The sequence below is a fragment of the Neovison vison genome, chromosome 11 (assembly GCF_020171115.1).
Source record: "Neovison vison isolate M4711 chromosome 11, ASM_NN_V1, whole genome shotgun sequence".
Classification (NCBI taxonomy): domain Eukaryota; kingdom Metazoa; phylum Chordata; class Mammalia; order Carnivora; family Mustelidae; genus Neogale; species Neogale vison.
In genome coordinates this window covers 138984821-139009973 of record NC_058101.1, presented here as the reverse complement: position 1 = coordinate 139009973, position 25153 = coordinate 138984821, and the positions used below count along the sequence as shown (strand labels likewise).

General features: G+C 41.4%; 1 protein-coding gene across 2 annotated transcripts in view; it reads right to left on the bottom strand.

The window, feature by feature from the left end:
* The window catches only part of PALLD (palladin, cytoskeletal associated protein), a 387801-nt gene that overhangs the window by 24453 nt on the left and 338195 nt on the right, over positions 1 to 25153 (bottom strand). The window contains exons 10-13 of one of the 2 annotated variants that reach the window (XM_044224820.1): positions 6573 to 6708; positions 3556 to 3654; positions 2596 to 2646; positions 1257 to 1478 (exon numbers count right to left, since the gene is read on the bottom strand). In XM_044224820.1, coding sequence (XP_044080755.1) covers positions 1257 to 1478; positions 2596 to 2646; positions 3556 to 3654; positions 6573 to 6708 — 508 coding nt within the window. Of the gene's footprint in view, positions 1 to 1256; positions 1479 to 2595; positions 2647 to 3555; positions 3655 to 6572; positions 6709 to 16285; positions 16967 to 25153 lie in introns of both variants that reach the window. The other variant, XM_044224821.1, reaches the window with a different exon arrangement.

Here is a 25153-nt window from a genome sequence, read left to right as displayed (position 1 = left end):
CTATATGCTTATTTTACAAATTTGCCTGGCCTTTGGTACTGTCCTGGTTTTTTCTTCATTAAAGTTTCTATTTCTTTCATTTATTTTTCATTTTTTAAAAACTTTTTATTTGAGAGAGAGAGAGAAAGAGAAAAAGAGAGAGAGAGCACGAATGGGATGAAGGGCAGAGAGAGAAGCAGACACCCTGCTGAACAGGGAGCCCAATGCCAGACTTGATTCCGGGACTCTGGGATCGTGACCTGAGCTGAAGGCAGATGCTTAACGACTGAGCCACCCAGGTGCCCCTTTGTTTCTTTTGCTGTTGATTCTTTTTATCATTGTTTCTTAATATGGTTTATAAGTTTTCACTGTGAATTTCTTCTTCCTCTTACCCTACAAAAGTTTGATATGCCCCCAATTGTGAGTGTTCTCTGGGGCAGTTTTTGCTTGCTTCTGCCAGAAACAAGGATTTTAATCATCCTGGACTAAATTTCACATTACTTTTGCAGCTTTTGGCTTCCTATCATGTGAAAGTGTGAATGTGGAGTTTCTCTTTCTCATGGGCACCTTTTTTCTTCTTTTCTCCCAAGTTATAGGGAAAAATATAATTCTGTTTATTGCTTTCTGGACTAGTGAGCAGTTATTCTCACCTCCCTTTAAAGACTGGGCAACTCTTTATCCAGCCGTTTCCATGTGTCTGTAGGAAGAGGGCTCCCATCTAGGTCTAGTCCTCCTGAACTTTCAGAAGTTCCTTTGAATATCATTTCTCAACAGTATTCTGGCCTCTAGCCCTTTGTAAATATAGGAAGCTTTGGTTTCGTAGCTTAAAGATCTGAAGTTTTTATATCCATGGTAAGGACTGCTTCTCTGTATGGTACACAGCATGGGGTTCGTGTTCAAGCCTGGCAGCTCACCAGCTCCCTGACGTTGGACAAGTTAATTAAACCTCACTGAGCTCAGTTCAGTCACCTGCAATTTGGGAGTGACATTGATAACATCACATGAGTAAATGATGTAGGTGTATGAAAAGCTCCTTGTCGATTATTTAATTGTTATTCTCCTATTCTAGTCTTCAAACCCAAACTCTGCCCTTCTACTCTTTTTGGTTTCTAATGCCTCCCGAGGAAGGCCCTGAACTTAACAGTACTTCACACATTTTACATCATGGGTACCGAGAAAGGTAGTCTGTATCTCTTCCTTCTGTCATCCACTCTGTATTTTGGAAGCTAAACTTCCACAGAAAACAGGACTCTTAAAAAGCCATGTTTTCAGCTTACCTTTGGCTTTGGATTCCCAGTCACCCTGCATGTGAAAGTTACAGGCATTCCCTCAAAGATCTTGTAATGTTTCAGCTTCATCTCAAAGAATGGTGCCACTGCATTTTCCACAGGTACGTCCCCATATTGAATGTCATCACCTGATTCATCCACAGGAGACCTTTCTAGCCTGTACTCGATCTCACTGATGAGTCTCTGTTCACAGCTGGAGACTTTGTATTCCTATATCAGGCAAAAAAGGTCACGTTAGCAACCTCAGTCCCTTGTGGCCCCACGTGTCTCAGGAGTCTTACTCTCCTCTCCAATGAGGCACGCATAAGACAGTGATCTTTTTACCAGAGACTTAAAAACAAGTCTGAGTCCAACTCAATTCCATATAAAACAAAAACATCTGGAAGTAAGTATATATGATATTTCAAATTGTCTTCAGGTCTTATCCTCCTCCTTCCCCAAAAAACTATGAAGATGAATTTTTCTCTTTTTTCTTGTGGGGTTGTGGAGAAAGAAAAAGGCAACAGCTCGGTGTTCCTAAACTGTTCATAGAAATAAAAACATGGTGGAACATTGATTTCTTTCTGTACGTGAAAGCTGTGCAGGGTGACAGTGCATGTGGCTAGCAGCTGCAGGGTTACAGAGCATTTTATCAAGCAGATAATGGAAAAATGGCATTTTTTTTCCTTCACTCCTAACAATTCTCAGTCACATAGCCTCTGAACTCCTCCTTCAGCTTTGCAGCTAGTAGGAACTACTCTCCAGCCTCTTTGAAAGAAAGAATGGACAGTTCAGTCAAAATTTTGATTAAAAAAGGCAAAAGCAGAGTAGCCATCAACATCCCTTGGCAATTAAGGGGGATCCTACAGTTCTCTTGCTTACAAAGCACAATGAAAACAAGGCAGCTCATTACAAAATACTCTCTTTAGTTAGGTTTTCTCATAAAAAAGCTGCCCCACCTTTAAAAAACTATTGTCTTGAGGGAAGAAATACAATAGTATGAATAAAACTGCAAAAAATGTAGGAGTTTTTTGTTTTAATTACTATCAAATTATTCAGTTTAAGAATTAGCATATTTTCCCCCAGAAAGGTATAACAAATGAGAAACTTTTAATGATTTACAGTTCAGAGCATTCACTAGTGACAGAATCAAATCCAAGTTTGTAATATATGATAAAAAGCACAGTAGTGCGGTAATTCTGTTCATCTGATATTACATAAAAATAGATACTGGTCATGCTATTTGTAATTAATATATGACAGTAAAGACAGATACACAGGTAAGGAAGAACACAAGAAAACAGATACAGTGAAAGACCGGAAGGGGAAGAAAGGTGAAAAGCTTAACCTTTTGACCATCCAGAGGACTCCCTACAGAAGCATGAGGAGACCCAATGTCCTGTAATGGTAGAAAAAAAGAAGTGAGGACTAATAACAGAAATAAGAATCTAGCAAGATTTCTAGTTTTCTTTAAGAGATTTTTGTGGTAGCAATATTTAATGCAGAAAAGTCTTCAGATATTGAAGGCAGATCTATTTTTCAACATCTATGAGAGTTTACTTGATCCTTTAAACTTGTTTTAAAATGCTTTCTTTAATCTTGAGACTACATCTGGAAACTCCAAGCAGAAGCAATGGAGATTATAAAACAGGTTACATCAAATTGGTGATGGGACTTTTTCTTCAGCGTAGCCTGGGAACAAAAATAGTGATTCAGGTTTTCTGCTGATTAGTGATGTCTAACTGTATATGTAGGGGAAAATAAAGATATCCTTTTTCTATACACATATTTTATTTTGATGTAAGAATATAATTATAAGAGTTATAATTATATATAATATGTATTATATATAATAAGCATATATATAATATATATTAATATAATTATGTATATAATTCTTATATATAAGCATTATAAGATTAAGAATATAATTGGAAATAATTCACTACCTATTTCACATAGTTTCAATAAAAATATGTTTCTCCCCAGAAACTGTTTTGCATTAAGACACAGGACAGGAAAAACAGAAAGATACTTGAAAGGAGAAAAAACTTGACCAATAAGAAGATAAAAGGACAGGTATCACTGACTGAAGTAACTCTTACCAGTCACTTCACACACCTGTCTGGCACATGCTATGTATTCAAGAAATATCAGCTCTGAGGGTGATTGGTGATATTAATACTGCTTTTCTTTGACTTGCCCTCTAATTCTCACAGAATTGATCCTAAGAATAGTGTCCATAAAGAGGATGGGGAGAGGGGTGAGAATAATTGTTATTTTTCTAATTAGTCCAGAGGAACTCTACCTGATTAGCCGCTTCCTCTTCTGGCTCCTGAAGATTAAAAACAGTCGCACTGTCTGCACCTAGTAACCGACGAGCCATCCTCTCTTCATATGTCAACCGCTAAACAAAGCGAGTCACAGAAAATACAAAATTAGAAAATTCACAATTACATACTGCCTCATAAGGAATTTTAAAAAATGAGTTTTGATGTTTTCTGTAACTTTTTTCTCTCAACCTTCAGATACCTGTATAGAAAAGGAGTCTGTTTCATTCAGTTGTTCAGTTGTTCTCTCACCTCCCCTTCCGGGCTTAGTGGCTTAATCCTGTGTTGGGAGGTGGGGTAGCTACTCTTGAGAGCCACCAACTGATACAGCACAAATTTAAGGTGAATATAATAACCAAACAAAGCAGAAACCACAAAGAAAATACCTGTCATATGCTAACCCTTAAGGAAGCATATAGAGAAAAAAGATACTCAAATAGCAAAATACTTCTTAAAGGAAATGTGATTTTTATTGCCATCCCAATAGTCTTCGAGATGGCATATCTGCTCCAAGCCTCTGATAAGGGAAGTTTTAGACTAGCTGGCAGTGAGGGTCCCCTCTGTTTGGGATTCTCACCTCCTAGGCTGCTGTGTAGCAGGTGAATGCAGGCAAATATAATAGCCCCCAAAGAATGATTGCACATGGCTGAATCAGCAAAAGGACTGTGAAAGATACTTGCCAAAGCTGGTATCCATAATTCAAGATTCTGCTCGGAGGAAGACTGCTTGCCCATCAGGCAAACAAAGTGGTAATGTTTTTGCATCTAGCAGCCAGTACTCTAGATTTGGCCAAAATCTGTTTGCTGGGCCATTCTTACACAAAAGAAATGCCAACGTTTTTGTTCTGTCTGTTGGGCTGTTTCCTGCCTTTGAGTTTTGGTTCTAAAATGCCTTAGAATTACAGGTCTGGGAAGAACTTTCAGAGACCTTCTGTCCCATAAACAAGTGTTTGATTCAAAATAGAGAATAATTAGTAAGGCAGGATCTTAAAAAAATACAGAAGTTATTTCAGTAAAGTTCCAAACTTCTGAACTTAGATGCAAATTCTATTGGAAACTCTCTAATCAGGAAAATATGTTGAATAAATTTACAATTTCCAGTAATTGCTGGTTCTAGTCCCAGCTGAAACCGGGAAGTGAAACAAGTCCATGCCAAATGACAAATAGTCCTGAAGTTCATATAATTTCAGTTACTAAAGAAGGGGTGGAGGATAAGACGGAGTAGAGGTATGTGTTTTGGTGCATGGACTCTCTCAGTCCAAGTATGTTATTATTTAAATTAATTTTCTCACATCGGTTAAAGAATCACTGAATTCAATTTTCAAAAAGAGTTTTAAATACCTGCTCTCTTAAAAAGCCTTCTCCATGTTTTCATGGAGAACTGTATGAACATCAGAGGTAGGACTGGAGTAATTTCCTCTCTTTCCCTTATAAGCAGAAATACCAATTTGATACCTAGTCCTCTGCCAGAATGCACCTGCTACCACTAAAAGCCAAATTTACTTCAATTTTGTTTCTAAACCACTAGGCCATGTCGATATCCAAGCCCTGTCTATGGAAGCCAAAAACAAGAATAGAATAATATGCAGCACTAGGAAAAAGTTGTCCTTTTAAACTCTCAATGTGGGAATCTATGGAACTCATTGTGAACATCGTTCACTGCTCAACAGATAGATATACATATACATAGTATAATATAGCAGCTTATAGATGTCTTAAGTCTCTTTGAGCAAGAGATTCTTAGTCTGTAAGGAATATTTAAACAGAGACCCAAAAACCTGGAGAAATGCCTTTACCTGGCTTGAGTAAGTTCCCATAAGTATTTGTTTTAATCTTTCAAAGGCTTTAGTTGACAGAGCCAGGGAAAACTTCCAGAGTATGCACATTTACACATGCAATTACTTGTTTCAGGGAGAAAATATTTTCCCTTTGTGAAAATCTTCTATTCTCAATGAAATGAATGACCAACACAAGATCTCATTAGAATTTTAATCTTCCTGAACTCAGATTAGGATGCCCTAATAATTAAAAGCAGCATTCAGCACCCTTCCTCTACCCTTCACCTTTCCAATCAAACAAGTTTTGTTCTCACTTTTTTATTTATCAATGTGTGAGAATTAAAATTCCTAGAAAACATACTTAACATAGAGAGCTTTCTACTCTGAAAAAGGTATCTGAGAGAGAGCTTTTTCACAGAGAGGCCCTTTTCTTCTGCTTAAGATCCGGACAAATTTTTCTGGTGATAATTCCCAAATAAAGCCACACAAGGCTTCTTTCCTTCACCTGGAAAACCTTATTTACGAGACTTGTTCTTCCTGTCCCCTTAAAAATACTCAGATGTGATAAGAGGATGGGTCAGTAAAAAACAAGAAACAACTGATGAGCAAATATTGAAGTCCAATGGCAAAAACATCTTATATACATATATTGTTTACCAGATCTACTGTACAGATAGCAGAACAATACTGTGAAACAAGCGTTACTCTTTTAGATTACCAAACCAGTATCTAGTAATAGTCTACTAGAACAGTACTGGACTTCAGGGGTCATTTCCTCAGTAAAGACAGCCTTTGTGTAGAAGGCGTACATGTCATAGAATCCACATTCTCCTTTTGGTAGATAGAGATCATTCCAGAGCTCACCTTCCCCCTCCTCCCCAGCCCAGATTTGTTCCTGTTTCTTTGTAATGCTGCAGTTCCTCATTTGTTTTAGTCCCCACCTTAAAATCAGCCCTTTCTCTTTATCTGCAACTTGCCAACTTCACTCCAAGAATGGTTTTCATGAATGGCAGGAAAGAGTGGGGGCCAAGTCGAGGGAAGCCTTTCCCCTTTCTCCCTTTACCCCAGATTCAGGCCATAACGCTAAGAAGAACATTGAGATTTAGGGTAAATGAAATCAATTTTGCGGCCAAACTGCAAGAACCAAAGTGAAGGAAGAGCTCTCTGGTGTGGGTAACTACTGTTCCAAGTTCAGGCCCCAAATCCACCTCTGCGTACCGGCTGGCCATTGTTCAGGAGGTCCTCCTTGAAGCGAAGTTTTCGTTCCAGGTCTTGAATGACAGCATCCTTTGTGCCTTGAATCTCCTCATCAGAAGCTATTCTAGCAGTTCTGTTGGCCTTCTTTGGAAATCCCCTGCAGGACAAAAGCACAAGGCACTAGGGTCACTTGTCAGGCACATGGGCATCCTGTGACCGAGGAGCACTTTGCTCTCATTAGTAATACCAGAGAGTCCTGAGGCCTGTGCTGCTCCTGTCCATTCCCCTGGTTCTTTGCTGAACTTCCCCTGATTTTGTGGGGGTTCATCCTCCAGTGTGCTTAGAGAAGGTGATTGCCTCCCCAGATTCGGGCGTGACTGACCTATGTCAAATAGTCACAGTCCTGTGGACAGTGGTTAGTGTGGCCAGAGGCAGGTGGGGCCTGGCCACTGAGACTGGGGAAATGGAAGTTGGAAAGGGTGAGGTGCTCTAGTGAAAAATGTCTCATCTCTAAAAAGCAACGCACAGGAAGAAGTGCCCCTCTTCTTTCACTGGCTCCCACAATGTTAAAATGTGATGCCCCACACTACTACATCCACACTGAGATCAAGGGGAGAACCTGCAACATGCTGATGATGACAGCTTGGAAAGACAAGAGACCCTGGAGCCCTGATTATGTTTTTGGGGGACAGGTGACCTACTGGTGGAGCCACCTGACCCCACACTTGTTATGTAAATCAATAAACCAGGTGCATTTGATCTCCTGGTAGTTGAGTCTTCTGTTATGAACTGCAGAAAATATCCTGATAGCGTTTCCAGGTTCCTCCTTTTCTAGTCATTTGAAGTTCAAATGGAGGGTGTTAAACACTGGTATTAAAGAAAATATTGTGATATCCTGTGTTTGAATATGAAAAACCAGGTCAGACTCGGTTGTATTGTACTGCCTGGAAGTTGATCTTGATTTTTAAGAGTTGAGTGGTGAAGCTATGACACGTGTCCACTAAGAGCCATAGGAATCATGACTTACAACCTCAATTTTTGGAACCATATAATCCTTCAACAAAAAATGTGCATTCTGTGAGCCTGGCACTTCTGGCCCTTACTCTCTCAGGACAATGTCCTCAGCCTGCAGGTTTCAGTGTATTGTCCCCTTGGAAAGGAGGACCCTGGCCAAGTCTACCCATTAGTTATTGTACCGTGTTTGTTTTCTTCATAGCACTTATCAAACTTTATTAATATATGCTCTTTTTAATTGTTTCTTGGCGCCCTGCCTCTGGTTAATCAAAATGCTTGTCAAATAGCAGACCTGAAAATAATGTTAATGGAGTAAGTGAATGGATGTACTAGCCATCTTCACTTCTTGTTCCCTCCCCCGCCAAAGATTTTATTTACTGGGGCACCTAGGTGGCTCAGTTGGTTGAACATCTGCCTCCAGCTCAGGTCAGAGCTGGAGACCCAGAGACCCGGGATTGAGCCCGGCGCTGGGCTCCCTGCTCCGCGGGGAGTCTACTTCTCCCTCTGACCTCTCCCCTCTCATGCTCTCTCTCTCATTCTCTCTCTCAAATAAATAAATAAAATATTTAGAGACTTTGGAGAAAGACAGAGAGATAGTAAAGGAGGGGGAAAGGGGCAGGGAGCCCGAAGTAGGACTTGATCCCGGGACTCCACAATCATGACCTGAGTCGAAGGCAGTTGCTTAGCTGACTGAGCCATCCAGGCACACCTAAATAAAATCTTTAAGAAAAATATTTTATTTATTTATTTGAGGGTGGAAGAAGAGGGGTGGGAAGGGTGGAGGGGAGGGGCAAAGGCAGAGGGAGAAGCAGACTCCCTGCTGAGCAGGGAGCCCAACTCAGGGTGATTCTAGGACCCTGGCTGGGATCATGATCTGAGCCGAAGGCAGATGCTCAATGGACTAAGCCACCTAGGCACCCCTCTATTTTCACTTCTGACCTCTCTCTGCCTTCCCCTCTTAGGCAAGAAAAGTTGTCCTAAAGCCATCTATAATCAAACCACATATAAAAAAGTCAGGCTCAGAAAACATACAAATTACACAGTTTTGGAAATAAATTTCTATGCTGCTTTTGACTAAAGCCTTAACCTCTGTGAACTTAGAAGAGGTGTATTCTGAAGTCACCTGAAAGATAAAATGAAAGCCAGCTCTATTATATATATTGGAAACACACGGGTTCCTATTACTACTTTAAGCTTGACAACAGATGAGTTGCACAGCTGTGTGATAACGAGCAGCCACTGAGACAGAAGCTTCAGTGTATCTCTGCAGGCAGGATACACTGAGAGCCGTGTTCTCTGCACAAATAAGAAAGGGCAAAGGGCGGCTCTCAAGGCCAGAACAGATCATCTAAACAATAGAAAGAGAGAACCGTTTTTTTTTTTTAAAAGACAGCCACAAGTCCTCTTGAACAAGTAAACACCTGTCTATTCATGACAGAATAAGTCCCGTGGTTTAAAAAGCATTTCTCAGTATACTTGACTCTTTAGGGAACTTAAGAATGACTGCTCTGGGACAATTCATAGAGAAGCCACTCACCTTGGTTTGGGTTCCTGCCACCCAACATTTTATTGTTTCAAAGAGTACAATTAAAATTACTCTTTGACCCTCAAAAAAACCCTGGTCATTCTATATTTCTTTTAACAAGGGGATTCCCCAAACACAGACGGATCACAAGCATTAGAGGAAGGAGCATTTACTTCATCTCTATTTCCTGCTATTTTAAAGACCTTATTTTCTCTTACTCACAGAATTTAAGGTGTACATATTCTCTTCATTCTGAACAATTAACATGGAAATCAAATCAATCAGTTGAAAGATTTTTAAATGTCTAACAGTCACTGCACAACTACTTACTGAGTATATACTAAGGTACAATGCTAGGCAAATACATCAATACAAATTCTGTTAAGCCTGTAACTGCATAGTTGGTTTGTAAGATAAGTGACTGTGTCACCTGATGACATCTTGGAATTCTGTGCAGTAGAAATTCTCTGCATAAAAGTGAAAAACAATAATACAACAAAAGTGTTATCACTATAGTCTAAAAAGCATTCTATATAACAAGGAGAAGATCAAATCCTACAAGGTGGTCTTTGATCTCGGAGGGGTTGAGAATCAAGGTGGAGAATAAACGAAGGAACAAACTATGTCTTAGTAATTCTAGGTGCAATGGGAGTTTAAAAAGTTGAACAGAGTTCTGGCTAGCGTGACTGCTGAAGACTCTATGAAAGAGGGAATCCTGAAAGATGATAAGGATGCAGATGAGTAGAGATAGGGAGAGAAGGAATTCAGAGTCAGCAGGAATAAAGGTGTAGAAGGGAGACGGTCTTATTTTTTACTGCCTCAAACACTGTGGTTTGGCTGTTTACTAATGGCTACATGCCTCAGTTTCCTCCTCTGTAAAGTGTAAAACATGGGTATTAAGAACATATTATCTCATAGGATTAGTAGGAAAATGACACTAGCTAATTACATATTAGGCACGTGGATCAGTGCCTGGCAAACAAACTAAGGGTGGCTGGAGAGGCCAACGGAAACTGCCCAGTATGGAAGTCAGTCAGGGAGACGAAACTGGCTGAGGGGAACAGAATGAAAAAGGGAAAGGAGTTTAAAAAGATACCAGGAACTCTTGACTGGTTTCCAAAAAGGTGCAAATAACCTTTATTGATTGGCTTCTCACGTTCAACTCTGTTCTAGGTGCTCAGAATACAATGTTGAACAAAACTAAGTGACTGTATTTAGAAAAATTATATTCTAAGGTGGGGCTGGCAGAGTCAGGAAGTAAAAGGGTGGGAAGGACCCAGCAGGAAGGTGTCAAGTGCTAGGAAGGGACGGAGTGTGAGTGGGTGACTGGATTCCACAATGCAGTCAGTCACGGGTCTGAGGAGGTGATGTTACCGCTGAGGCCCAAGTGACAGTGTGAAGACCTAGAGGGACAGTGAGGCGATGCAAAGGTCACAGGTCTGAATGGGCCTGGCAGGGTCGCCGGGGCATTGTGAACCCTGAGAAAAGAGGTACCAGATACAGTACTTCTTAGCCTTATTTTAATATGGAACCTTTTCTTTTTTTCGGAGAGTATCTCATTTGGATTAACATAATTCAGAAAACATTTCAACTGTGTTAAAACTGAGCACAGAGCTAAGAGTTACTATATAATGTTCTAGTAGAAACCAAAGTGGAGTATTCTTTTGTGGTAGAGGCAACAGAAAAGAAAAATAGTTGTGAGGTTTTTTTTTTGTTTTTGTTTTTAAAGATTTTATTTATTTGACCGAGAACACAAGTAGCAGAGAGGCAGGCAGAGAGAGAGAGAGAAGCAGGCTCTGCACTGAGCAGAGAGCCCAATGCGGGGCTCGATCCCAGGATCCTGGGATCATGACCTGGGCCGAAGGCAGAGGCTTTAACCCGCTGAGCCACCCAGGCGCCCCTAGTTGTGAGTTTTTGAGGCAAAGTTTTTGCAGCTGAGTTTGTTCTCCTCTAAAACGAATTCTTTGTTAGAATTTAAAGTAAAATCGCTGTGGCTGGTTCTCCCAAATGGGACCACTTTTGATAAATGAAGAGCAACAACTCATTAGGAAATTTTAAAAATACTTGGTGACAAAGAGATGATCTCCTTTCATGATGGTTTGTACAATTGAAAATAAAAATGCTTAAATGCTTACTCAAAGTAAACTGTTACTAAAACCAGAACTCTTCACAAAAACCCATACTCAGAAGCAGATCTTAAGCAGTAAACAATTCATACAAGCCTACCACACTGAATATAAATACTTCAGTATATATACAGTTCAGCCCAACTCTGCAAAAAAAATTACTGATCTGTTTACTCTAGCTTCAACAGTAAGTCACTTACCATTTTAAAATAATATTCATGTGGTTGGGGGGTAAAAACATCTTAAACATATACACACGCATATGGAAGGTAAAATCTTCCAGATGCAACCACCACCAAATCCAAAGAGGTTTGTTTTCTTTCTTTCTTCCTTCCTTCCTTCCTTCCTTCCTTCCTTCCTTTCTTTCTTTCTTTCTTTTTTTTCTTAGTTACTGAATAATCTTGAAAGCGTCCTGCCATTGATATACTATTCTAGGTCAGTTCTAACTGAATAATCTTGAAAGCATCCTGCCATTGATATACTATTCTAGGTCAGTTCTGTCAGTGTATTCCAGAAACTTAGATCTCCAGAGTACAACACTGATTTAAGAGGTAATGTACCTATCTAGCAGCCAAAGAACTTTTCTAATTACTGAAAGTCCTCTTACTCTCTTCTCATATTCACTGATCTCTAACAGTGACTAAAGTCCACAAAATTTCATAGTAAGCGGAATCATTAACATGCTGGCATTTAGGAATCCCTCATATTCAAGAATGTAATGTGTGAATTAATATATAAAAGAGCCCAAGATACACAAACTGAGTTTTTATATATCAATTCTATTTTCTCTAACTGAATTTTATTATGAAACCAAAGCTGTTAGAGTACAGGTGGGTAACCTGAGCTCATACCTGAAGGAAAATAGATGCCTTTGTAAATATATTAAGTTCTCCTCATATTATCTTTTGGCTTCTCTAAAGAATAAACTTACACACATGTGTGTACTCTACCACTACTTGGTACAGAGCCATCCAAGATGAGGATGTCTGATTCTCATCAGGGGCATACATTGCAACAGAATCATCATCAGTCACAGCCACCCATGAGATCTCATTTGCTAATTTGCCAGGAAATACTTGCCTGGGATTGGATGCAACATTCTGGGTGATCTTCTAAGATACTAGTGAACCCAGTAACAAGACCCTAGGGAAGCCCCCAACCCCTTCAGGCCTCTGCCTCTGATAGGAAATGACAAAGCCCCCCCCCCCCTACTTATTTCCTGCAAGATGGGAGAAAGACAGGAATAATGAGATAATGTCTGCAGAGTCCAATGCTGCTTTTGTCTTTCCTGTTAGTTACTATCTAACTACTGTCTTGACTTGAGAAACTGCCTAAAGTACAAATAAATCTTTACAAACTTTTCCTTAAGACTTAGGGATTTCTGTTTTGTTGGTTTGCGGCTGTTTTCTTTGATCAAGAAATAGCAGACATCAGATTTATCTGCGATCGACCTGGGCAATATACCCAGGCTAAGTCACAGGTCTTTGCTCAGGCTTATTCCAGAACTCTGGGAAATCCCTTCACCTCTTGGCACTCTCACCTTGAATGCACAGTGATGACAGTGTCCCCACCTACCTGTTTCTTATAAATCAGGGAGAAAGAGTGGGACAATGAGATCATGTAAAGAGCTGAATGCCTACAGAGTACAAGCTCTCACGAAAACATCCATATAAAAGCTCTTATTGACACATGCTTTTCCTTTTGACAACCATGGGATAACATTTCAAACCAAAGGCCTACTTATACAAGAGAGACAATTAAGAGTATGAAACATTGTAGCACTGTGGCTTCCTGGCACTCCCTTATGAGAACAGATTCTAAGAATGTGAAGGTGGACAAAAACTACAGTGCCAGCCAGTGCCAGACTGGTTTTCAGAGATAACTCTGATCTGATTCACCTGGAGACTTCGTACAGCTGCTCAGAGACCATCAGAGACACAACTACTGTGCTCTTCCTAGGGAGCATTCCCAAATCCTCCGGATTCCCACCACCTCATAGGAGATTTACCATGTAGAGGAACAGGGTGACACGGGGAAGTCGTAAACCTAACTATCAGCCATTGTGAGGCGAGCAGGATACATGAATTTTATCAACTTGCAAACAGGCTTCTTTCTAAGGCATGTTTTCTCCTCACTGCCCCCATCTGAAAGATTTAGTCAAGTTCACATTTGTGAACTTTTTGTTCACATTTTGTTCACATTTTGTGACTGTCAAAAGCTTTAAGAAGCTGCTAGTACGCCCGTCACCTTGGGGAAGAATGCAGCTGTCTGAAGAAAGGCACTGGAGGAACTGGATGGGCAGAAGTTCCCCAAACTGCCATCAACCAACAACCAAATAGTGTTGCTGTGAGTCTGAGTATAGCTCACTCTCAGTGGCCTTCTTGACCTTCATGGCCTTTGTTCCCTGTCTGACCTCTGCTACCCAGACACAGGAGAAACAGAACCTTATCTTCGTGGACTATTTAAAACCTTAGTGCATAACCAGCCTACCTTTTTCCGGATTAAAATGAGGACAATGCTAAACATACAAACAGAATAAAACAACTAGTATGCCACTGATTAAGAAAACTGAGGTAACTGACATTTATATTTAAGATTTTGATAAAACAAGGCAGGCAAAAACACTATTTCTACTTATAAGTCATATGTAATCAATCTGTTTACTGGCACTTAACAAATATGACAAAACAACCAGAGAAACTACATATATAAGTGGCACTGAATTTGCTATCATAATCACAAATTCACAGTGAAATATAAATGAGAGTAAAAGATTCAGTTATCAACAGTTTGCCAGTTCCTACAAGTTCAAGGATGCCATAATTTGTAGTCATGGCGTCCCTAACAGGGACATTCAATCTTTGGCAAATCATATGGATTATTAGGATGGAAAAAATAGCTGTCCTTTCATTTTTAATTCAGAATGCAAATGAGGGATCCCATAATATACCAGAGGAGAAACGTGTTCCAAAAGTCACATGTATCAAACCGGAAGAGTGAATTCTTCAAGTATATGTGATTTAGCAAAAGGAAAATTCTTGGAGACAAAAGGGTAACCATACAATAGTGGCTTATTGGACTGGCATAAAGATAAAAATCTGCAGTCTGTATTGCCATTTATCTTTGGTGCCACAGTGTCTAACTTTGGGTACAGTTTTCCATAGATATCCACAAAGCTAGCATGACTTCTCCATTACTTTTTTAAGAAATGGCAGGAGGTGCCAGATTCTTTAGTGGTAACACTCATAAAATGTTTTACTCCATTAAATTAATAACTATGATAGATAAAATATTTCTTTTACTTGAGTTAAGCTCTTAGAACTGCATATATTCTTAAGAGAATTTCAAAGATCAGAAAATACTACTGTTTCTACTTAAGATAATAAAACGTGTGTCAACCCAATACCTTTGACAGTCTAGTCTTTGTTCAGTAGGAGAGATATTACACAGATAAGTGTTTTTCTTCCTGGTAAGCAAGATTTGGTACCATTTCCTAGTAAGAGGGACAAAATAGTGTCAAGCAACAAACTCCCACTTTTTCAATCTAACAGTTAGCTTCTTTGTGGCAAGAGAATACTTCATTTCCTAGCAGCCAAATAAAAGAAAACCTTTTAGAGGGGAGAAGAACATTTTCTCCCAAGAAGAGGGGAGAAAAACATTTTCTCAGACAGGTTGACTCACTCAACTTTCAGCAGAAGCCCATTATCGCAACATTACTATACAAACTCTTCTCCTTTATTCTACTTATATATTCGTTTGAGCTTTTTCCAATAAAGATTTGAGAAGAAGCCAGATTCAAATATAGAATTCATGCAATCAACATTTAGAAAGTAGCTAATGAAACAAGAGCTTGCTAACAGAAGCTCCTCCATCTTGCCAAAAGCAAACATGGCAATGCTCATGTCTAATGTGTTAGTACATCCCCAAATGGGCAATTTTTCATATAATGAAAAGTACCTAAATTCTAAGGTCTTCTCATTTTTTTCTCCAGGAGAATTTCCTTCTTTTCTCCCTGAGCAATATTTGGATTCTAGGAGACTCTGAAGTAGGATTTCAGAGTTTATTTCAGAGATGTAGGAATTGGCTTGACCTTTGCTGAATGGTACTTGCTTTTGAGCTCTTCATAAAATGAGTATGTGCTAGTCATTAATAATATGGGCCAAACACCTATCTGATAGATTTCTTTTGAAGGCTTTCATGTACTTTTGCAGATGTCATTTTATTTATCCTTGCAGATTTTCTATTTAAAGACTTCCAATGGCTGCCACATCATCACTGTGACATAAGGAAAGACAAGTCCTTATTATCTGCAAACAGAAAAACTGAGACGGAGGATCCATGTAGTCTACCTAGAGATTAGGGTTAGTCAGGGGACAGAACTGGCACATCATTTCTTCACTAGATCTCGCACGTCCTCACCCGTATGGATGACACAAAGACATTTACGTGTCTCTCTCCCTTCCCCTCCATTACTACATATATGTAAAGACTTACTTTTTAATTGTTAATGTAGATATTTCAAAAACATAAGGTGTATACTTAATAACCGAGCCCCTCCACAGTTATTACCCCCTGATCTGAGGTACTGAGATACGTGGTTCGTTGGTAAGAGCATGGATCTGGAGTCAGGCATTCGGATCTCCGTGGAGGGGCTAAAGTGACCCAGAGCAGATTCCTTCCGGGAATCCTCAGCTGTCAGTGAGCCAGCGATAGCTCTCGGGAGTGAATCAAATGAGGTCAGGAACGTGATTGCTTAGCACGACTCTACGTGGTAGCTAACGCCCCTGCCATCAAAATTATCAAGAGCCCGGAGTAGATTTTGGGTAGTTTCTGACGAAGAGTCTTCAATTGTTTAACGCAGAAGAGAAAGTACTGATCTTGGTAACGGTAAAACAGCTAAGGGAGAATCGTTGGTAAAGCTGCCGCGATGAGACTCTGAACCCTGACGGAAGGAAACACGAGAAAACGGAGGAACCTACCCCTGGGTTGTGGATTAGTGGGCCACTAGGGTAGGGGTGCGTGGGGCGGGCAAGCGGGTGGGGAGGCGAGGGGGTGCGGCTGTCACTCACGCGGGGGTGACGCCCTTGGGCAGGCCTAGGGCGTTGACCGCCACCGGGGGCGGCTGCGAGGGCAGCAGGGCGCTGAGGAAGGCCGCGGGCGTCTGGCTGTGGCCGAAGCGGGCGGTGGGCGAGGTGCACAGGGCGGCGGGGGCCGCGCTGGGGAGCGGTGGCGGCGGCGGCGGCAGCGGGAACACGTCGGGCACCGAGAAGGCCGTCGTGGGGCTGAAGACCGGGGGCGGCGGCGGCGGCGGCGACGGCGAGGACTGGCACCACGGAGCCTCGGCCTCAGCGGCGCCGAAGGACTGCGCGAAGGACGGCGCCGGCGCGCGGCCGAACTGCTTCAGCGTCGGGGACATGGGCGACGGGAGGCTGGAGGAGCTGGGGCTGGAGACCGGCGTGCCATGGCCCGACGCGGGGCCGAGGTTCTGGGCCGCGATGAACTGCTTCGGGCGCGCGTAGTTGAAGGAGCCGGACGACTGCATGGCGGGCGCGGAGCGGGGGGCGAGCGCGCTCATGGGCTCCGGGCAGGCGGGCGACGCGCAGGCCGCGAGCTCGGGGAAGGCGGGCGGCGGCGGGAAGGGCGGCGAGGGGGGCGCGCTGCGCGGGGCGCCGGCGGGCGGGGGGTGCCGCGTGCCGGCCTCCTGCTCCAGGCGGATCTGGTTCTGGAGTTGCTGGATTTTCAGAGCGTCCCTGCGGGGGGAGAGAGAGAAAAGCGACACCTTCAGAGAGGGAGGTGGAAGGACTGCTCACAGCGGGCCGTGAGGGCAACCTGTGGACGGAATCTCCGACGTTCGCCAGCTCCAGACCATTCCCCGCTCCGAATAACGCACAAGTCATTTAGCCTGAAGTGTGAAGTGTGTCCCTGTTAGGAATTCCGGACAAAGCGCTAAGCAAATGAAGTATAATCGGTTATCTCAAGGTCTAATTTAAGTCCTACCTAAGATGATTCAAAATCAGTTTACAAAATCCGGTGAAGGAAATTTTGTCTGACTTCCAGGAGCCATATTTCATTTTAACAGAACCAGAAATATGAAGAGAAAAACTTTTGACATGAGTTCTCAGTCCTTTCATTTGTGGTCAAATTTTTGGAAGAGAATTCTATCATAAGGAGAAAGTTAAAAGAAAAGACAAGTTATCTTTGGAACATTTGGGTTAGTGCAATTTGCCTACCTTAGTGCTGTCAACTGTGCAATCAGTAAATATCACAGAGTGATTTAGGGGAGAATAATTTCTGCATTTGTTGCCTATAAAAACGTATATAGAATTTACTGTCACCAGAATTTTAGCAGTAAACCCTGAAGTGCCATTTATACAAATCTTAATACACACTGATATTTTGCGCCATGTCTAAAATACACAAATGACACCTATCTTTAATATGTAAGTGTTCAATAAGAAATACCAAATTATCTTATAATTAACAATGCAGTTTTAATTCCCCAATTATTTTCCACCGAGAAGAGATAGTTTGAATTTTTTTTTACAAAAGTTTGTAAGCAGCTAGCAATTAGCTAAAATCTAACTGTTCTACTCTGTCAAGCTTTCCAGGTTAGCTGAATTTTACATCCAAGATGATTTTCCTTTATTCAGTGACCAATGGCTGTCAAAAGAAACTTCAACAGAAGGTGGCACTATAGCAAGCAGCTAGAACAGCCATAAATAGGCAAAGCCATATTCCTAACTTAAGCCTTTTAAAACTAAAAAACAACCCCCCCAAATCTCCTTATCCACAGTATTTAATTTTTAAAATCAAGCTTTTAGAAACAAAGCAACAAAAGGAATTGAAAATGCTGATCAAAGTAAAAAAATAAAAAATAAAGAGATAGTTCTCTTAGCAAAGTATCATTAGATATAGGAACATCTTGTCTTCCATCTCCTTCTATAATTATCCAGTGAGCTAATTAGACTTAAATCCACAAAAAGAACAAGAAATGCTTTCATGGGAACTGAAAAGTATAAATTAGATGGTTCTATTATGTATATAAAGTATATAGATGGCTCTGTATGCTTCATCTGTGCAGAGCATCAAAGATTTCAACAACAAAGAACTTTGTGGGGTCAATCCTATGGAACTCAATTGGAGCCTTCTAAAAGCAGCCATGCCACTGCTAGGATTCACCAGATGCTGACGTACCAGATGTCAGTGCGGTTTGGGTACACTGTCCAGCACATGTGCTCCTGCATGCATGTATTTAGAACTGGCCCAGGAATAGAACTCATAAAAACCACCCAATAGCTCTAAAACCCATCATCTAGCACTCTCACCCTGCATCCCCGAATGCTCCTTTCTGATCTTCCTGCCTGTTCTATCACCTTATTTCCTACCTATACATCCTAGTTCTCGAATGTTCCTCATGAACATCAGGGAACCTGTGTACCTGGGTTGGGAGTGGTCTGGGTAGCCCTCCTCAGAGACACTGCTCCTGTGCTCTGGCCAGCTGGGCTCACCATGGCCTCAGCTGCGTTGTAAGGTATTTTGAGCTTGGCCTGGTGTCCGCAAAGAGCTGTGTTTAGTGGCTCTGGCAAGGCTGCTTCAGACTCACATCATTCCCTATATGTGGTGTGAGGACTCCTCTCCACCAAGATTAGGGAGTGGCTCCTGAGAAGACAGTCTTCAAAGAAGCCAGGGCAGGCAAGCCCAGACCACCACTATATTCTAACTCTCTGGGGCTCAAGCCTACTCATCTGGCCATTAAGAACCACGACCAAGTTTGTTAACCTCTGAGGGCTTAAAGCTGCTGAGATGCTACTTTTCAGAATAAGTGACAGTTCAAGAAAGTCTTAATGTAGCATTTCACAAGAAATGAACAGGTATTCTAGTGATTTAGTTACTAGTAGATATTGCAGTGAAGAACTTTGCTAGGATTTTACTCCCCCATTTTGCACTGGGCGAAGAATGAAATATGCAGAGAACTGGAGAGTGAGAAGGGAGAGTAAAACGGTTATTCTGAATCATGAAGTATCTGGCTTGGCTTCTGGCAAATCATAGTATTTTAAAGAATCCTTGAGTTAAATGGATCTGACACCTGGATTCTGAGATGATGAAACGCACAATTATAAGTCATTTTCTCTGTCCTCATTAAGTTATTTTTATAAACTTTGATTTTCACAGAGATAAAGAGGGAAGGAAAGGTACCAGAAAAAGCCTTTGGAAATTACTTAAATGTTATAAAAATTCATCACTTTTCTGGTGTCCCCATTTTTTCCCGCTGTCTTTTTTCTGAAAATGAAACTGCATTGAACCTCTTGGAAGTACTGTGTCAAGGCTGAAAAGTTAAGAGGTCTGGACAGCTCTAGTCACAAGGAGAATTTGACCGGTGTACTAAAAGTCTCTCATTCTGCACAACTACTCCATCAACCACCCGCCTCCCCCCAGCCTTTTTCCCTCCTACCACAACCCCAATTCAAAAGTCTAAGAAATTTCCTACTCCTACCCCTCCTTCAATTCAAAAGTCTTTGATATTTAAGGAAATAAGATGGCTGGACTTCTGTTATGCACCTATCACAGCCCATTTACAAATGGGGAAACTTCAGGTAACATACTCAAGGTCACAGAGTATGTTACCTATGGAGCCAGGTTAGATCTATGTCTGTGTCTGACTTCATTAACCACACCAGGCATGTCAACATTGAAGAACCCCCCACCTCCAATGTGATTAAAAAATAAATAAATAAATAAATAAATAAATTCTGTGGTTATCTTTCCCTTCTAAGAACTTTCTCCACTCATGCCTCCAAACAGCCACAGCATGAGGGCCTTAAGGATCGGAATCATCAAAGTTTTAAATTTTTACACATGTAAGAATATGTTTAAGAATATCTGACTTCAGGGACGCCTGGGTGGCTCAGTTGGTTAAGCAGCTGCCTTCAGCTCAGGTCATGATCCCAGCGTCCTGGGATCGAGTCCCACAGCGGGCTCCTTGCTCGGCAGGGAGCCTGCTTCTCCCTCTGTCTCTGCCTGCCATTCTGTCTGCCTGTGTTCACTCTTGCTCTCTCTCTCTGACAAATAAATATACTCTTAAAAAAAAAAAAAAAGAATGTCTGACTTCAAACTTGATTCTTCTTAGGGTAAAACAGTGCAAAGATGAGCAAATCTTCGCAGCTCAGAAAGTGAATATGTAAATACTAACTCAGTGGATTCCCCTCTTGCGTTCCAGAAAATCAAGAACTTCCCTCTCCCACCCCAAAGGTTTGGAAGCAGATTTTATCTAGAAGAGTTTTACAGACATTTGGATGGGGCAGAGATTTAGATCTGACAGGGATAAATAGAGAGAGATGCAGAACCCAGTTCACTTTCCAACTCAGTAATCTCTCTTGCTACTAGATTAAAGCAGCCTTGGGAAAATGTAACCAGCCAAGTAACTGTGTGGTACAGAAGAAAAAGGCTGGAGTCAAGTTTGATGGCACTGACTGGGAGCCCAACTCCACCAGCTACTAACTGCAGGGTCACTGTGAGGATTCAGGAGGCACCGTGCCTGGTGCACAGCACGAGCTCAAGAAACATTACATGGCAGGAGAGAACCACCACATCAGTTTGTGTTACTGTACAAAACGGACTCTAAGAAAAAATGGAGATAATGTTTTACTTACTGCAAGGGGATTTTCCTTTTTATCTGTTCCCACCGCAAGTGGTGGTCCTTCTTGTACTCATAAAGCCACAGCAGAGGCAGGAGATAAGAGACAGCACGAGTCATGCATCTGGCACTGGACTGACTTATTTTCAGCAATCCTGGGGGGTTGGTATTTTCATCCTCATTTAAAAAATTCTCCAGGGGCGCCTGGGTGGCTCAGTGCATTAAGCTGCTGCCTTCGGCTCAGGTCATGATCTCGGGGTCCTGGGATCGAGTCCCGCATCGGGCTCTCTGCTCAGCAGGGAGCCTGCTTCCCTCTCTCTCTGCCTGCCTCTCTGCCTGCTTGTGATCTCTCTCTGTTAAATAAATAAATAAAATCTTTAAAAAAAAAAATTCTCCATAGATTAGTGAAGTCAAGTAATTTGTCTAAGGTTAGAACCTGGATGTGACGGGCTGGTTGGCTCGAAAGCCTTGCACTACACATCATTCTCTCCAAAGTGCTCAATAACAAGAAAAAAAAGGCTTATTAAAATGTTAGCTTATTATTACTACATATCACTTTTTCTCTGGGGAACTGGAGCCCAAGCTCAAAATAAATCATGTGAAAGTAAACTTCTGGAAAACAACTTTTATGTAAATTGGAAATTCCCAGTTCGTCTCTCTGGAACAATGTCTGGATTGTAAGAAGCAATTTATCCCCTGCTCGTATTAATAAAGATCGAGTATTTATAATTGTCTGGAGAAACTCTTGGGATCTTGAAGCTGGAAAACATTCGTGCTTTCAGAATAAATATGCGGTTGATTTATGTTTTCTTTCATTTTTTTATTGTGTGATACAGAAGCCATTGTATGACGAAGAGGTGAAGGACCGCGCCCTCTGAACCAAGAGCTCGGCTGGTCCTGCTGTTTATAGGCACTTTGACGGCAAAGGCAATGACCTCTAGCATCCTCACAACACTAACCCGATGCCCTCAGAGCACACAATTGAACGGCACGTTAGCAGACGCACACTGTCAGTGACAGAAACCCAGTTCATTTCTGGCTGCGATTTCTATACCTCAGTCCATCAGGTGCATTCGGGAGGGGGGGCCTACGATAGGAGGGCCCCGTACTGGACTGGGGAATTGGAAGCATTTTCAAATGAAGGTAGGTCAGTGAGTTAGGGAATAAACTGGGTGTTCCCACAACACTGGCTGGGATTAGCTCAGTATCAGATGTATGAGAAAACTCAATATATTAACTCGGAACATATAAAATAGAATATAAAACTACTCCAAGGCCTTCAGTTCAGCTGGCAGTTCCAGCTACTTTATTACATTCGTACTTCAACTGCTTGTTCTTGCTTCTGTTACTCAGACTTTATGTCTTCGTATCACATAAACTAGGTACGTTTGGTGAGGGTCAATACCTAGCAACTTGCTTTCTTTAGCACTGACTTATTCCTGCCCCCTTGGTGAAAGGTACATAAATCACAATCTTGAGAACAATCATTTACACAATAAAAATGAGTTAATATAAGCCAAATGAGGATGTACTACACTGGGTTCTGGGGAGGTGGTAAGTCCAAAAATAGCTAAGAATTTAAATACATTCCCCTCAAGGTTGGGGGAGAGAGCTGGGATAAAAGATTTGGATTTTTTACAAAGTACCATCAGCAAGAGAATGTGAAAATCAAATTAAAATTGACACTGCTTGGGGATGTGTGTTTAACATTCATTGCAAAATGACATAGGTTTCTTTAGAAAAACCACATTCTTTGATCTTTAGTTTATTCTGAGCCGTTTATAAATCATCCCAACTCTCTAGATAGAGCCAGGATGGAACGTGATTAATTATATAGGAGGGTTCAGGGAAGAAGTGACCTGAGTGAAATCAGCACATGACTTGAGTCTCTCTTAGAAAAGACTCATCCTTTCCACTTAGAATAAGAACTGCATTTGGCTCTGCTACAGAAAAACAGGAGCTCTTTATGTCTTCATATATAAAGCTGATGTCTATTTGAAGTCATTCTATGTACCATGAGAAAGAGAGGGAGCGACAGCTGACCAAATCATAATCCTCCTGGGAACGTCTCCAGAATATCAAAGGATGGCTGCATCTCTCACATAGCTCAGGAAATAAGGACTGAGAGGCTGGGCTGGTGTGCTCCCGAGGGCCAACACCGACTTGAGCTGTTCCTCAGACCAGGAATCCTGCAGCTGGCTTCCTGGATGCGGAAGATTCTCCTTTAGGAGGTTTGTGGGGGTGCAACTCTCTGTGGGGTACATAAATGGTTGTCTGGCTCTGTGAAGGCTGTAGAATGAGTCCAAAGCATTTCCAGTCCTACCAAAAGGATTGTACCCTTTGATGCTGATGGTGTTTCTAAGTCCTAAGGAGTAAGCCTGATGAATCCGAATGAGGTGGAATTTGGCATCCCAGCCTCAGCCTTTTTTAAGGGAGGAATGTGAGGTCAGACTCTAAAAGCATCAATTCCACATCACAGTTAAATGCCTTAAATAATTTTCATTTCTGTTACTGCATAGCCTAGTGGAAACAGCAGGAAGATATTAACTGCCGATTCTTAGAAAAACTGTGTGAATACAGCAGACTGAACAGAAATTAATGGGGACTGTTCCCAATGGAAAATGTTTGGGATTACTTCTTCACATAGACAAAGTACACTTTTGAAGAGAAATCTGCTTTCTAGCCTTTTCTGTCAATACCTGAGGCCACACCCATGATCTTATTTCTAATTGAAACACCAAAAAAAGCTCCCTGTGAGACAGATGCTGAGGAACTTCCAGGTCTTATGCATTTAAATTTCTCCGAGATTTTAAAAAATTGGGGGAATAAAAGGTGGACAGGTCTTATAATGAGGTGAAGAATTCATGGCATATTTTAGGGTTTCATGATTAACATTTCCTCAAATTTCCACTTTATCATTGGGAGGCTTGTGCCATCCCTTCTGTGTCATTTCCGTTTTAGTTTATGTTTGCTGAACTGAATGTATCTAAAACAACGGTGTGCATTTTGTACTTGCAAGAATGTGTTACCACTAGAGGCAAAGTGCCTTATCTTTCCAAAGAGCTAACCATCATCTGCTCACCCAAGTGGCTGTATTCTATACCTATTCACCAAAGGCCTTGATATACTCGGAGAACAAAACAGCAATTCTGCCACTTCTCTACCCCTTCCATGTTTTATCTTCAGTGTCTCCTTGTGCTCACATGTAAGAAGCTCAGTAGGTGCTTGCTGGATTTAATTAAAATCCAGAGATTTCTCTACCGTACAAAACCAGCTGTTCCATCAGGCGATGCAGCACTCGGACACACACACGGCTGCGTTGTTCTGGGGGAGCAGAGAGAGCGTCCAGATAAAGCCTCTATCACACAGGCTGTTTACACGTAAGAGCACAGAGTCAACCGGAGAAATGTTCAAATAGTTCAACTCCAATTCAGCCACCAGCTGTTTATGACTTTAGATAATTGGCTTATCCTATCAGGGGCCCAGTTTCTCAGCTTGAAAGTGGGAATTTATAATGTAGTATCTGTAAGGTCCTAATCAACTTTCAGATTTTATTATCCTTCCTCTTTGGTCCAGTAACATTCAAACATGGAAAAACTGACAGTAAAAGGAACTCATAAACAACTAACCAAGTCCAAGCCTCATCTTTATTCATATATATCTATCGTTCCTATGCATATGCTGTTTTCACATCCATGAAACTGTTTTTGGAAAACAAATATGTTATTTCCTGGTAAACAGAAATAGATTTTGAAGGCATTAGAGAAGGAAACGAAAATCATTCCACAAATGACTCTTATCTCATCAAAGGAAGGATACTCTTACTCTGTAAACAATCATCACCTCACCAGTTAACATTAATGGCATTTTTTTTTTTTCTTAATGCAGATATACTCTACAGATCAATCCTGTCCATAAGTTAAGAAAAATAGCTTTGGGGTTTTGTGTGTCTCAGAACAGCTCCCGTGGGAATTGGGCTGGATGCGGTTCTGCTAGAAGGTTCTCCCTTACACAAACGTGAACTGGTTCGTTCAGGGGCTCAGGAGCCACTCACCATTCTATTAATAGACCTTTACCCTCTTTCCATCAGAACACCTTTTTGTCCCTTGGCCAGATTTTGTAAACCTCCTAAAAATTAAGGTGTTTCCTTGACCATAAATCCAGTTACCTCTTGCTCTGGATCTGTAATCTGGGAGCGTCAGTCCAGTCTCTGTCCTCACTCTCGCTCCCTCTGCACAGACTACATAAGCACTCACCCTCTCCTCAAAGCACTCTTCTCCCTGCCATCATCCTCACTGTCCTT